Genomic DNA, 16,590 nt, shown 5'->3' with positions numbered 1-16,590 from the left:
GACTCAAATTTCACTCGCTTACTCCCTTTATCCTCAGCCATGAGTAAAGGCATAATTAGCAACAAGGAACAAAGGTAAACAAATTGGAACAGAATATCTATAGTAGATTTGTAGTTAATATATGGTCTGTTGCAAATGCATTACTGCAACAGAACAAAGCTATAGGAAAGCAAAGGAAAGAAATCCTTAAAGTACTCAAATGTTTCATATAATGTAGTAAACTATTTCCTAATATTTATTACCAGAGTAACATAAAAAACCAAAATGAGACTGTAAATGCTGTGATAATACATTATGAAAAAATACTGGAAAAAAATTACAGAATAAGCTTGTATTAACAGAGAGACTGATGAAGCAACTTATTTTTAAATAAATAATGCAATTATAACAAATATATAACAATATATGCAGTAATCCAAATTATCCACCTCTGGAGATATATGTGGATGAAATGAAAAGTTTTTTAAGCAAAGCTCATTCACTAAAGCAGGTTGGGCTTTTTGTTGTTTCTCGGGTTTTTTTTAATCAGTTTTCTAGATGCCTTACACATCTGTTAATAGGCAATGGATGCCTATTAATACTTGAAATTGAACTCCAGCATGCATTAACTTTAAAGATGCCCACACATTAATAGTGACTCTTTACTTTTAAGACAGTATTAATACAGCACAGGCTTTCTGACACTTGCAACTCTGCATCTAATCAGAATCTGAACTCAGTACCACAGAAAAGATCAGAAAAAGCAAAGATATTGAGAAATATGTAGTCACAGCTATGGATTATTCAATACACTGTCAATACTCTTTTTAAAAACAGTAGGAAAAAATATAAGCATGATGTGTGTAAACCTGAATAATAAATGAACAAATTTTCAAGTAAAAAATTGCTTAACTTTGCCTTTTTTAATATGTTACCTAGTTAATTTGTATGATCCTTCAAAAAGTTCTTTTCTAGACTAACTCAAAACTTAAGCCTGTTCAGATTTTAACAGAAGAAGTTACTGTTTCATGTCAGACTGCTGTAATAGATTTTCTAAACATTTAAACTTTTTTGAGAAAACATTTATGCTTATAAAGATTTCAGCATGACTAATGATATGCTGCAGTATCAACAAATCATCATTAAAATAATGTCATTATATTCCAAATCCTGCTTCTAGTCTTGTGAAGGCAATTGTTCCCAGATGCTGGAGTGGATAACTCATGCTTCTTCAGAAGCATGTCTGCATCTGCTGTTGAATCACTGCAAGAAGTGGATGGGAAAATGGTTTTCTCTTTTTGAACCAGAAGTCATTATGCACTGAACAGAAGTGGTTTCTGAGGAAATAATGGACACTGTTCAGCCTATATTGCTATAGAAGACGGCCTTCAATGGCTCCAATTTTCTTTAAGTAAAAACTCATAGTACTGCATCCTCACCAACTGTGGGGCCCTTCACTACTTTTGAATTTTCAGAACTCCATTCCATTCTTAGTTTTTGTTTGAACCCCAGAATGCTCTCTACTCATCTCTTCTGCTTTACTGCCAGTAAAGTCTTGGGAGGTAACAGAAAGAGGTGCATGAGAGCAGCACCTTTCTCTTTCTCCTGTTACTCCTTCTTTCTGGTTCATTCCATTTGCAAAAACAGCAGTGTCCTGTCTAGCAATCAAGCTCACAACACTTTGATTTTAGTCTTCCACCACACCCAGAGAGCATCCAAGATTTTTTCCAGGAGCATAATGGCTTGAAAGAATGCCAGGGTAAAAAAAAATGAGTTCAAAACTGAGAATGGATATGAAAGAATTTAATCTCATCTTACAGTAGTATGTGTTTCCTTCCTGGCCTTTGACAATTGTAGCATTGTTTCAGTAACATCCAGACCACTGATGCAAAGATGATCCTTTCCCCATCCTGTCACGTGGGAAAACATCATTCTTTCATGAATTCTCACATACATGCCAACATCTCCATCTCCAGAGATTTATGGTTTGTTTTCACTCATAGGAATTCTACACTCAAAAATCTAAAGAACCAGCCTCTGATAGGCCAGTGACACATCAATTTTCAGGTTTGTTCTTCCTCACGCTGCAGCTCATATTCAAGAGGAATTCTCTTCAAGCATCTTCAGAAATGTTGATTTTCATAAGGAACAGAAAGCCTCCCATGCTCAGGCTGAGCTTTGAGCACCTTCTATTTAAAGCAGATTTTAAGAAACTCTGCATACACATATTTCCAGCAAGGTCCTCAGGGTGTTGGTAATTACAGACAATAATAACCTATGCTGTGTCACAGTGTAGATAGTATTGAGGCAGCTGAAAATTTTCTACTTTTGCGGCACATAATTAAAATCCAACTTGAAATACTTACATAGATATAAAATGGATAGATTTCTCCTGCTGTGGTTATTGTTGAACTTCCCTGACATGACCAATTAAGATGTTCATCATGATTTCCCATGTGTGTGTGTGTGTAATTCTTGCAGAATGGATGGTGTCCAGAAATTAAATTCATACACTGCATACCTACTCTAATGGAATGAAGATTATGTGATCATAATCAACTTGAAAAACATTTCTTTTAAAATTTACTTTGTTATTGAGTACCAAATATAAATTATGTCATTCAACTACAGAAAACTACCTTCTCCTTGGTAAATACAAGGTTCACAGTATATTTAACTTGCCTTTAATCAGCAGACTTATTTTAGCACTAGAATGAAAAATAGAAGAATAAGTCCTCATCTTTTAAAAAGCAGCAGTTTGTATTACGGAACTCAAGATTTCATTCTAGTACATATACACACGTATATCCATGTAAGATTGGTGTTTGAAAGAAAAACACAGACTAAATAATTTTTATAATACAAGAGTTTTCACAAACTTGATGCAATGCATTACTAAATACTTTTCCATTATTTTTCAACTGATCCTGAGACCATTTTTGCTGAAATGCTAGAGTTATATTTGGAAAGTAGTTATATAGCCACTATTTTGCTCCATTTGTAATAGTGATTAGTTCTGAAAGAAATACGACTTCTCTTGTTCATGTAAGATGTCACTAACAGTAATTAAATTTTTGAGCATTCAAGAATTCCCTAGAATAGCAATATCACAGACATAGAGGCTCAAAGAGTCATAATGAATGTGTGGTCAGATTTGTATCAAACAGGCCTCAGGATTTCATTTAATACTCTACTAAAGCACACCAAATTTTTACCAAGCAAAAAATATTTCAGAAAGAACTGTAAAAAGCTGTGCTCGTCTCTAACAGTGCTTACTGAATACCATATAAGCATTTTTAAGTACACAAATATTTATGAAAAACATTTACTAAACTATGCATATAGATTTGTATCTGAAAGCACTTTAAACTTTCTCTCATAAATTTACTTTTTATTTTTAGAGACTATGCTCTATCTTTACAGTCTTTGTGTTTAGTTCTGCAAGTGCAGGCAACTCCTTCTCTTTGAATGACATTTTCCATCTTCTTTCTTTGCTTGGAAGTCAACAAAGACACAAGTTTTCAAAACATAGTGAAAATATATGCTTCTTTCCTATCTCTCTCTCAAGTCCAGTAAAAGTAATTGCATACCTACTCTAGAACATTCATTTTTAAGTAAGAAGGAAAAATCATTTTCCCATATTTCCTGTATAATCTTCCTTTACTATGGTTCACTATGGTTTAGGGGGATAAGCCAAAAAAGTGTGAGAAATAGCACGGTAGGCAGAAGGGTCCAACTCTAACTGGATTTTAAAGGTCCACACCTCCAACTTTCCACGGCAGTTCTAGTTTTACACCTTCCTCCTACCTCTTGTTTGTGCCTGTACACCAACTATCCAATTGTCTTCTCAAAAGACCTTGAGGAAGGATAGTAGTTAAGTAATTTTTAGGTCCAAACCAGGTCATCACATGGTCATACAAACAGACTGTCATACCTGAAAGATGGGGGAGGCAAAGAGACCAGCAAGCAAACTGCTGATGAAATAAATACTCAAAGTACACACCATCTATATACATATAAAACAACCATTTGAAGACTCAAATAGTACTGCAAAAATCCATGTCTGATGTTCAGAACTATATACACCAAAACTCTTCAAAATCTACTGCAAGACATGCAGCTGCTTTTTTTTGCGGACGTGTACCTGGCACCATTTGCTCCAAAGGGCCATTCAAGAGATTTATTTCTCTAAATAGAGTTTCATGTTGTGAAATGGGTGAATGTGGACAGGACTTCTGTCTTAGTAGTCTTAGCTACTCCTACTCTTTATCTTCTTGTACATTGTGTGTTCAGGTGTGCTCGAGCAATTTTTTGCTATCTTCAGGAACACCATTCAAAATCAGAATTTCTATGGGCAGCCTTTGAACTCATTTCCTTGCAGACTTACGTATTTGTCAAGAGCACAATTAGGAATTTACCATTCAGAGAGATACTTTTCTTTGTTAAGTTTTTGTTTCTTTGTCCCCCATACACTGGGACAGCAATATTAAGCTTTACTAAGTGATATTATTCATCAAAACATGATCAACTATACCAATTTATCTTTTTATCTAATGAATATATTGACAATTGCATGTGTTATGGCTTTGTTTATTTTAAAACATGATTGAAACACAAACTCATGCAAGGAAAATGTGGGGTTACTGTTTGGATTCAGTCTTGCAACTGTATGAAATTCCTTGCTGTTCACATTTAGCTAGGATATGGATAATTCATTTAAATTGGTTATCTTTTTAGATTACATTTTTTATATATTATTTTTATCATAGGATCCTTTTATGTCTAAATCATTTTCCTAATAGGTATGAAGAAATTTGTAATCAGAATGGAAGTTCATATGAGAAATGCAATTAGGAGTTATGTTTCTGTTGTTCTAAACAGGGCAAAACTAGTATTGTCTAAACACTAGTTTAATAATATTCTGCTCTTCTGCAAATGTGTTCATAACTGAAGTCTGACAAATAACTCTTCTGTTCCCTCAAAGGCCACAGTTGTGAAGGAAGCAGCCAATACTCAAAATAGCAGAGTCCAGCTCCAAAACAATCTTCAAATATCAGGGGATACACCTTGGACGAAAAGAAGCATTTGCAGTGAGGGGATTGCAAATATTAAGGTCACTAAGGTCACTATGATCTCAAAAACAGGGTAGGAATCTATATTTTGGCTATTTACTGCAGTAATCTGAAGATAAATCATCTCTGAAATAGTTCCTTGACGAACCAAGAATCTGTCCCCGATTTAACTTTGCTCTGGATGTCCCTGTCACAAAGCACACAGATTTGCAACATCTGGTCTTTGAAAACTCAGATTTGAGAAGCTTGACCAGGGTGAGGATGGGACAGACTGCGGAGAAAACTTTCATTTTCACTCTTGGTTGTAGGCTAAATTTTTGCAGTACCTGCTCCTGCAGAAAACATTTGCCCAAATCTGTGAGCTAAGATACTGCATACTCTCTGAAGCTAAACCTCTTTAGTAGTCACTGTTCAATGCAGTTTTTCAGATTGCTAGTAATGACATGCATTACTCATATACTGAAAGGGTTTCCAAAGAGAAACCATTTTCCCCTAACTAGCAGAAACCACAAACAGCATGAATTATGGAAAAACAGTACAAAGACATTGGAATATAAAGAAATGATTACATCCTGGAATTGAGCCTGTCATACTAAGCAGCCAACTTAGACCATTGACAGGCCCAGAAAGCCCAATTTGCAGCATGCTCCATATCCCCATTGCCAATACAAGCCTGCACAGATGCTGGCAAACCTGAACATTTTCCTGCAAGGGTTATTCAGCTTTAAGGCTTCAAGAAGACACTGTTTATCTACAAAATTATTTCTAGACATAAACAACAGAGAAGAAACTGGCAGAGCAATAGATAACAGCCCTCACAACCCTAAGATGGCTTTTTTCATTAAGAGAGTCACCTTCCACTATTCTGCTAACAGAAAACCTAATTAAACACTGTCAGTGATTCAAAATCCATATAATCTCGAAAAGATAAATACATCACAATCTATGTAAACAAGCAACAAACCTTTCACACTCACTTTTGAAAATATTGTTTGCACTTACAAGTTTTTTAAAAATCTTGATCTATCAAAGAAAAAAAGGACAGTAAAAATTACTCTCCTATGGAGTTTCACACCCCCATCAAGTCAAAGTAAGGTCTTGTATGCAAGAAAAAAAACAAATCAGAACTTGTGATCAACATAAACTTTCCATATTATTCTTTCCCAACAACTACATTTAAAACAATGGCATAATCTTAAAATAGACTGAGAATAAGTTAATTTACTGTTAACTAGTAAGTCTACATTAAAAAGTTCTAGCTTTTTTTAAAAACAGGGAATTTAGAACAGGTCTTCAGTGATTTCTCCTGTTACTAGTGGTCACCAATTTAAGTACATGAAAGAAATTTATTATTTGCCTGAATTTTTGGATAACTGAATAAAAACCCACCAACAGGTTACACTGTATGAATGTCTTCACATATATGGTGTTAGAATAGAATAGTTCAAATGGAGTGGATCTACACTGATCATCTAATGCACCTACAATCTTAAAAAGAGCCTTAAATATAAAAATAGAAACATCACAAGTCAACACACTGCCAAGCAAGAACTTGCTTCATCAAGTTTGGAAAAATTAGTTCAGTTTGGTTCCTCCTTTGGCCAGTCCTATGTGGCTTCCAGGAGTACGAAACAGATTCAGACAAGCATCCAGAATAGGCTGCTCCTAAAATATAGTGGCTATGGACAACTTCCAATACATGCAGCTCCTAAATATTGCTGTGACCCGGGAGAAAACTGCAAACTGGTTCAACTCACAAGAATACACTGCAATACTCAGCGTCTGATACTCATACACAAAGTAGTAGACATTACAAAACAAAAATTACAAAGTTGATAATCACAGTAATTCCTGTTCCCTTTTAAAGCAATTTGAAGCACTTTTATCATACTACTCTCCTGCAATATTTTAAGCCTGTAAGAGAAATATGACTAATCAAAACCAGTTTCAACAATCAAAAGTACTTTTTTGTGGAAAAGTAAAAGCACATTCTGTCAGGAAGATACTTATTTAAAAAACATATAATTAGATAAACTGTTTTGGAACTGCAGCCTGTATTTTGGAAGCCATAGCCAAACTGATATGCCACCACCTCCCCTCATATGCTGAGTAACTAAATTTATTTTTCATTTGTAAAATTTTTTATTTGCTGTTTCATAAGTTTTCTAAAACTACAGACAGAACTGACTTATATATGATTAATTCTTTGTTACCGTAATTTTAATCTAAAATAAAATTATTCTGGAGCAAACCTATTAACACAAAAACAATTGTATCAGTTTTACAGCCTGGTTAATATATGCAGTCTGTATTTCAGCATGGCTCAGTAGAAATCACTTAGCAGATATTTAAATACATCTAAATAAGTGCTATTGTCACAGGAAAAAGAAAACAATTTACAAATATCTTTGACATGGGAAGACAGAATAACCACCATAGAAGTCTAAATAAGAGAAATATGAGGGACATCTTTATTTATAGTTTCTGAAATGAAATGCCATGCCAAGTTTACTTTCTTAAGTTCATTTAAAAATCAAAATTTAACTAGAAAACAGCTAACCAGCAACAGAATTCAGGGAAAAAAAGGACTACATTTATTGATCAGTATTTCAGCTTGACTTCTCCTGTAATTTTCCCTGATCACTTCAGTAATATGAACTATATTCTGCAAAATGGATTAGGTTAAATTACATTTCATAAATTAAATAAGTTATTTGGACATTTTTGCAAGGATCTATTATAGCTGTGAATCGAACTATTCATTACATTGCTTATTACTCACAGCACGTAGATTCTACAGTATCATTTCTACCCAAGCAATGTATGGAAAAAACCACATTTAATAAGTACAACATTGTGAAAAACTGAAGCAACTGCACTTCCCAACAAAAAATATAACTAACATCTGTTGCAGAAACTGCTTGGCACTTGCACAGTTTTGTGAAGAATTTTTGTTGTAGATAAATATTTTTCTACATTTCCTATTATGCACCACTCAACTCAGACATTTTCCTTAATTATACTCCAAGGAGTCCTTTCATATCCATTAAAGAAAGGCAATTTGTTGCCTAAAAAAATGCATACACATTTTTAAATTTCAACTGATTCATCTGTCTTCTAACACATGAAAAAAATCAAGAAAATACCTATAATTAATGGACTTAGTTCTGCAAAAATTTCTAATAAAACTCTCAATGCTCAACATATTACATTTGTTACATACTTTAATATGCTGGTTTTATGTGAGCAATGGTCTTGCAATTCATCATTTTACTTCTATTCCACATCTCAATAATGAGGAAAATAGCACAACAAAGCCTTTAGGAAAGCAAGAAATTACCATTTCAACATTGGTAAAATTACCAAAGGCTTCTACTTTGTATACACAGGAAACACAGATCATTGTTTTTTCAGGGACAATGTAACAACTTTGTGACATTTCTCTCTCTTTTTTTTCTCCTTTTTTTCTTTTTCTTTTAATTTCACTTTCCACTGCTCTTAATTAAAGAACTTCAAAATCACTGAGCTCTTGATACAGTGTGCGTTTTGACCTGAGAATATGCATGTACTGTGCACATTTAAGAAAACTGTTGTATTCTGCACACATTCTGTTGTACTCATACATTAGCAATCAAGACTTGTCTGCTAACATAATAAACCATATGTTTTGTTTTCTTTTAAAGCATGCAGTAGAAACCCATTTAAATGCTATTGTAAGAATGAAGTGAAAAGGAGAGTACTGCCAATAAAAGAAAAGAAACGTTAACTTGAAATACACAAAAAATTCAGTTCAGGCCCAAAAGTCTACCCACATGGGCCCATCTGAAAAATAAGAGAGCTACAAATATAATTTGCTGTAAAGCAAACCAACTGGCATTGCATTCATTATTAATATGAAATTGGGCAAAGAATATTTCTTAAATTTTATTTGCTATCAAAAACTTCACTTAATATTGAACCAAATTTAGCCACTTTAAAAATGAAAAATATAGTAAAATTAGAAATACTTAAATTATACAAGAAACAGCCCTTTTGATGATGAAAAATGTGATCTGTATTGCTATATGAAAAAGTTAAAGCCAAGGCATATAGATTATATTTGGATGATAAAATCCAATCAGTTTTGTTTCAGGCTATTTTAATTTTTAAGTGGGAGGTTTTTGCTTTTATGCTGTATAATAAACTAGACCAAATTTGCTTTTATGCTGTATAATAAACTAGTCCATTACTAAACTTACATATCAAAATCCATATTACATTTCCTTTAAGTATTCATTACTTTTTCCTAAGTCTGTTTTTTTCTATGAAAAAGACCTAGAACTGGTAGGTTCTATCCCTGTATAACTTTTGTTTACTTTTTTATGTAACTTCATATTTTCAATCCAAATTCTGGGGTTTTTTTTCCTTTTTCCTAAGAATGAATTTTCGGAGAAAAGGACCAACAATTGTAAAAAATATTTTACAGTATAGTTTACAAAGCTGTCACAATCTCTTCTTAAAAACACTGCTGTACTCCACTCACATTTACACCATTTTCTAACATATAATAAGCTTCATTTCTTTTGACTCAGAAAGGAGACATACGTAGCAGTAAAGAAACAAAGGCTGTATGTTCAACTATACTGTACTAAGAGCAGCTATTCTACAGATCAGTTTGTTTGGAGCTGAAAGTCTAAAACTTCATATTTCAGAAAAAGAAAAATCTAAGAAAGAACCAGTTTAAATCAGTTTAAAAGCAGAAACACAGTAAGGTGCTGAAACAGTTTTCACTCTGCCACACTCACAGAACAAACAGATTTCTCATATAATCTTTAAAAGGAGGAGTCCTTTAAATGACATTTATGAACAGAATGACACAACCCAATTTCAACTTCTTACTACAATTTCAGAAGTAATTTTCAGCATTTCCTCAAATGTATCTGACATAATAGGAATGTAGACAAGACAAATTTCTCAGAAACTGAAGAGCAAAAGGTACACTGAATAGAACAATTACATAATTTACTGTGTGATAGCTAGAAATTAGACAAAAACATTACTCCTTGGAACAGGAAGATGAGAACCAGTTCAGGACTTCAGAACAGGAATTGCAACTCTGACCTCAAATCGGTACACAGCAGTTCAGAAAAAAGCTTTTACATAAAAAAGACAACCTATGGCCACAATGTATTGCTTTAAGCAGTGGAAAAGAATGGAGTAATGGAACAGTGCAAAATTAAAACTAATACCAAATAAAAACCCAAGTTAAACAAAAAAAAATCACTGTCCCAGCAGCTTTTCATAAGAGTAGTTTTAAAAACATCTTTCCTCCCTTAAGCAAAATATGGTGAAAGCAGAAGATCTGTTTGTATCCAAGTATTACTTGTCTGTTTTCCAGAACAGCTAAGTCTGTATAGAGTGCAGTGGACTAAGTTTTTAGGGATTGGGATTCCTCCTGGTCTGCATACTTACAGTAAAGAAGAAACTGAGGCCAGTCCTTAACCAGGATGTCAGGGTAATAAGTAATAGGGGATCAGTGGTGTGCAGAAAGTAAATACAAACAGGCAAGAAGCTGACACATTAACATACCTCTTGTACTGAGCGAGCTGCTGGCTTGTCTTGGTGATTGGCCAGTATTAAAAACGGCAAAGTACATAACTGTGGGTGCTGAAGAGCAGAATGCAGCTCATTCCTAGCAGTTTCTAGATCATCTTCAGAGGAGGCGCTGTCTAGTACAAATATTACCCCTTGGGATCCTTGGTAGTAGCGACTCCAGTATTTCCTGATATTATCAGCTCCTTTCAAGACAATAATGAGAACTAATTAAAACAAGAATAGCTTAACAAATGTAACACTTGTAAGTGAAAATAAACCATCTACTTAGAATGATCAAAATAATTAACTAAATTTTCTCTCTTAACCATCATTAAAAGAATAAAAAGAAAAAAAAGGTATTCAAAAATCCAACATACACACACACCAATGTCAAATCAACATTGTTTAAATAAGGAAGGAAGTTGACTCAATGCAGCTTTCTTCCATTAAAGCTTCTGCTCTGTTAATGAGTACTGGCAGAAGTACCATGCTGACAGTACCACACAGCCTAATCCTTTACCTTCTCACTGGAATATCTTGGCACTAATACCTAAACCTTTACCCATTCTTTTTCACTTTGCCCTGCAGCTCCTTGTCATAAACCTGCAGCTTCTGTCATGGCAGTTGCTCATTTCTGATAAGGTCTTCCAGTTCATCTCCAAACCATCAGGCATCCACTTCATAATTGGGGAAAAAAATTGGCATGTCAGGAAAGCCTATTAAAGTAATTAGATATTTAATGAGGAGAATGATGATACAATAGTGAGTTGAACAGTGAATGAGGAGCTAGGGTGAATGCAAAGGCATTCAGTTCATCTACTTTTGCTCTGTCAACCACACTAAGGATTCTGGAAGAGCCCAACACAGACACATGAGTGACTGTATAGGCTTATATGCCACAGTAGTTTTTAGGACACAGTTCAGCAGCACTCAGCCATCTCAACAGAAGCCAAGCACTAAGGTTATCAACAGAAAGCTTTTGTCTCCCCTGGAGAGCAGCATATGTTGTAGCAATGAGGTAGGAAAAAAAAAATTGTATTTGACAGCTGTCAAACTATCTAAACTATGATTTGGATATGGGCTATTCTTTGTATGTCTGGATCTGGCACTACACTCATGGGGACAAACACTAAACAGTGAACAGCGGCAGCAACAGTCTAGTAGAAAACTTGACATGTCTGCCAGACAATGACTTGCAGAAATGTGCAGAAGGTACCTTTTATAGACACTTTTCTTATTTTGAGACAGGGAGAAGTGAACTTCCATATATACACAAGAACCAAGAGCTTGAAATAATGAAATTCCACTTTTCAGTGAAACAAAATGGCACAAAATTTCTGAGAAACATAATGAGATTTTAATGTAACATAATGATTGTAACATTAATACAATACTTAAAATATTAACTTAATTTACACATTGTGCAACAAAAAAGACACTCACTAAATACAAGTGAAGGAAGAAATAAAAATTTTCTCCAGGAAACTTACATATGCAACTCAAGAGTATTCAAATCTTACCTAATAGAGTGACTCTTGTCTTTTTACTAGTCACACTGGAACCCTGAACACTTTGTTTCTGTATCTGCACCCAGCACAAGCTGTCAACACAAAAGCACACACACTCTTTCCTACAGAGAATACTGAAGTCATACCTAATAATTTTTTTTCTGCAAAAGATCTACAGAGCTGACTACTTAAATGTGAACAGGCACAGGACTTAATCAAGACCTTGCTTAATCTCTCTGTTAATTTAACCAGACTCAAAATAAAAATGCCAAACAGGACAGATGTTTTATTTATTTAATCATCAGGATCTGAAGATTAATATTATATATACAGAAGAGGGACTGCATTGAAAGCTAATTCTATGTTTCTGTAGCATACACATATCTGTCAACTGTACTTGTAAAGAAATTTTATAGCATCTGTTAGATGCCCCAGTCTTTCTGAACAGCTGTCTACTTCAGAACCAAGTAGAGCAAGCTGCCAGAGGGACACTATTTACACAGCCACACACAGCAGTGTCGCAGGCATCTGAAGTATCACATTACTTTAAAAACTAGTAGAGAATCATTTTCTATTAACTTAAAGACCAAGACCATGATCAGTTCTTTGAACGTTTTTTTTTTTCCCCTAGCAACATAACATCTGTCTTATGCGCTCTAAGCATCAGTCAGCTACTTTTCAATCACATGTCACTGCTAGAATCTAAGTCTTACCTTTGTAACCATACTCAGTCTAAAAAGAAAAACTGTGGTAAACTGCAGAGCAGTTGACCTCTTGTATCCAGGCACTTGGAAGAAAGCAGCTCATGGATCCCTACATGGGACACTGAAGCCAGAAAAGGAGTATGCTGATTTGTTGACCTTACAGTCCTGTCTTTTTGGTTCAGGTTCTTTAGCAGCTCAACTTTGTTCCTCCACATCAGTTGTCCCAAAAGAACCACCACCAAAGTATAGCAGTCCTTTTCTCTCCAGCCCTGGACAGTCACCATGGCATAGGCATAAGAACCAACTTCCCATAAGAACAGCATCCTATGAAACTTGGCATTTTCTTTGGGATCTTCCATTACTCTAATGACATGCCCTGAAATTGCTTACACTTCAGTTCTGAGGAAATCACCTGAGGTTTAAGAATAAAAATAATTTGCACTAAGCAAACAAGAAAAAACTGATAAAGCATGTACCTTAGGGTGCCATTTTAAACCATTTTTCTGGCAAATGCATTAGAAAAATAAGTCTTGGCATCCATAAGCTATCAGCAGCTGGAAGTCACAATTTCTACAAGACAAATAACCTGATATTCTTTTGCCTTAACTCTTCATATCCAGAGAACAGAATCTGCTCTCAGCTTCTTTCCTCAGAGCAGTGGAGTGGAGTGATCCTGGAGTTATCCTGGGACGGAAATACTTGTCTATGAATAGTGTTTCAGCCATTCACATTTTGTGGCATGACAAATTCAGCCTTAGAAAGCAAGCAGGTTTTTTTAGGTGGAGTTCAGCAAAACTGTCTTATTAATTATTTTTTTCATTTATTCTAAAGGTTTCAAAGACAGGAAGATGCCTAGTCTGAGGTCTTTGGAAATCCAGAATATAATGTGTATCCATTAAACATCCTTAGGGTCTCAGAAGACTGATGTGATAAAAGCAGGAATTTTACTTAACTAGTACCCAAATCATCCCATCAAACAATAGTAACACACAGAATAAGCACTCAGATTTGTCAGCCTGCTATCATGTGTTTCTCTAACAGCTTTGAACCATATGTCTGTTTCTCCAACCAATAAACTGCCTAAACTAAGACTAAAAAAAAAAATCTCCAAAACTTCAGAAAAACATACTTCACATAAGACCTAAGGAATGTACTATGTGACAGGTTCACTAAAATGTGACATTCAAGGTAGCAGCTTCCTCAAACACAAGCAAGAGCCACTACTTATGGCTAAGCATATGATTCGTTTCCCTCAGCAATGAAGGAACTTACAGGAGTGGAACTTATAGGAGTGACTGAAATATGCAATTTACAAATAAAATAGGGGGGGAAACCCACCAAAATCCCAACTACAACACAACCACACCACTAATTCTAAAAGAAAAGCTGCTATTCAATCAAACATAGGCTTGAATTCCCTTATAACAGGAAAAAAAACCAACCCACCCCTTGTAGAAAAATGACAGGATGCTGCAATTAAAAACCCCAACCATCTAGCATTACTACAGGACAGATTTACTCAACTAATCGTAATTTTAAAGACCTTTATTTTAATATTTTAAAATATCAAATATTTTTTCTTTATCATCAGTCAAAGCGTGCCCATATTAACACTGAATTATTTGTATCAGTGTTAACAGTACACCTTGGGAGCTGGGAAGAAGATTTTGAGTTATGTGCAGTTTAACATGCACCTGAATGAGTACACACAAGTACAAGTACACACTCCTGTAAATATTATGCAAAATACAAAGCTGCAAATCTACCTTTCAGCTATGAATACTTCTTTTTACATCTTCATTCACAGTGGTGGTTTGAGGCTACCTTCAATTCCCTTCTTTTCAGTACTTTCAGGAGAACAGAACATAAGTGTTACAGAAAAAATTCACTGAAAGAAATTTGCATGTATCAAATTTGTTACTTGTCAGACTTGCAGCAACTCTGCATCGAGAGCACAATGAATGTCACAGAGCCCTTGCTTTAACACAGTCTCGTCTGCAAATTAAAGTTCTTGTTAACCTCAAAATACATCACAGGTCTGGAGAAGTTATAGTCCCAAATAGAGAGGAAAAACTTTTTTTCCCTTCCCATCAAAAACAGTTAACATGGGCACATGAAAGAATGCAGGCTGCAAACAGCTTTTCTACAACTTCAAATATATCACGCATGCACCTACATACTCTGAAGTTTTATAGTTAATTAAAATATTATATAGATCTTTCCTCTACTGATATTAAACAGAACATTTCTAACAAGCATAAAGGTGAAAAAATGCCAAGGACTCTACCACAAAATCTTTTGGTGTGCAACACTGGCCATGGGTGGGGGAGTAAGAAAGACGAGAAGGGAAAAACAAATATCTTATCCATTCTTGGCAAAATTTCTAATATACCCTAGTCCCTTACCCTAAGAAAATCTTAGGAAAATACATGTTTCTAAATATATGTAGGGCTAATACCTTCACTTCACATCATATCCTCACAAGTAAAACTGATGTATTTTCCTGAGTAGTCAAGAACATGCCTTAGAAATCCTAACACGTTCAAGAGATGTGGCTGCTCCTTATCTATCTTGGGCAGGTTTCCCAGTATTCCACCCTTGAATAAATCCTGTATACAGTAGCGGGTTTTTTGTTGGTTGTTTGTTGGGTTTCTTTTTAATGTGCTGCCTCCTTTCTATGACACACAAATTTATAAATCCTGTTTAAGATACCTGCTATGAATCTGCATGAAATTTGTCCCGTCTGACAGAGACATCCACAAAGAGATAAAAACGTTTTTGCTGGTGTCATGTCAGTCATCATTCCATGGCTACTTTGTATGGCTGCTGCAACAACAGAGATGCTAAACCAAAACCTTCTCCCATTTTCAAAAGTCCCAGGACTTCTGCTTCCTCGGGTATAAGTGATCACAGCCTAATTTCTCTAGACTTTCAGGCAGTGTACTCCTGCAATGCACAATACGTGGCAGTGGGAAATTGGCACTTTTTCTCCAGAAAGAGGAATATTTTGAGACTGCCAAATCAGCTATATGCACTGCAACAATTCAAATATGGTATGAAAAACAGCATAGAAGAGAGAAAAAAAAAAAGAAAATGTTGAAGAAAAATTCATCTGCCTTTGTATTCAAAACATACAAAATCAGAAATGCATATAAGTTTATGGTACTTAATTTTATTTTTCTTATCAAACCAAAGTTTATGGAAACAATCTCTGTCATCTGCCTGCCTTCCAGGCTTTCCCAGTGGGATTAATCTGGAAGTCAAGTCTTCAGTATTTTCCTTATTAGCTAATTTAAGTGCTGCTTCCAAATTTGAATCTCCACCTTACTCTGATATTTAAATCTGTTGGAACAACATTCGGGTTTCAAGCACTTGGAAGTTTTAAAAATATTATACTTATACCTGCCTGCAGAAAGTCAGTTTGATCTACTTGGTTGTGTGTATTATACTACCATGCTAAAAAAAGCCCCTTGCAATTTGAAACAAATATCTCCTATTCTAATCAAGAATATATAATTCATTATAAAGTTTATTAAAAATTTGACAAATTAATTTAAAAGAAATAGAAGGTTATGTGTGCCCTGCAATATGCTTTAACATCTATTTAAGCCAAATATCTAAAGATTTAATAGTTTGCAGCAGGTAGCACAGACAGCCATTCTTCACCCCTTCTTTCTCTGTTTTTCTATGAGTTTGGGGTTTTTGTTTTTTAAATTCACAAACACACAGTATCCCTTCTAGGGCTAGCAAAGA

The 16,590-nt window shown here is 34.8% G+C and overlaps 1 protein-coding gene across 8 annotated transcripts in view; it reads right to left on the bottom strand.

Moving 5' to 3' along the window:
- The window catches only part of ARL15 (ADP ribosylation factor like GTPase 15), a 222,988-nt gene that overhangs the window by 116,836 nt on the left and 89,562 nt on the right, over window positions 1–16,590 (bottom strand). For all 8 annotated transcript variants that reach the window (XM_041424606.1, XM_041424600.1, XM_041424602.1 and 5 more), the window contains one exon: window positions 10,620–10,828. In XM_041424606.1, the coding sequence (XP_041280540.1) occupies window positions 10,620–10,828 (209 nt within the window). The remainder of the gene's footprint in view (window positions 1–10,619; window positions 10,829–16,590) is intronic.

This window comes from Onychostruthus taczanowskii, unplaced genomic scaffold (genome assembly GCF_017590055.1).
Source record: "Onychostruthus taczanowskii isolate IOZ18803 unplaced genomic scaffold, ASM1759005v1 scaffold83, whole genome shotgun sequence".
Taxonomy (NCBI): Eukaryota; Metazoa; Chordata; class Aves; order Passeriformes; family Passeridae; genus Onychostruthus; species Onychostruthus taczanowskii.
The sequence above is the reverse complement of the archived record's forward strand: the minus strand, read 5'-3'. Positions and strand labels throughout refer to the sequence as shown.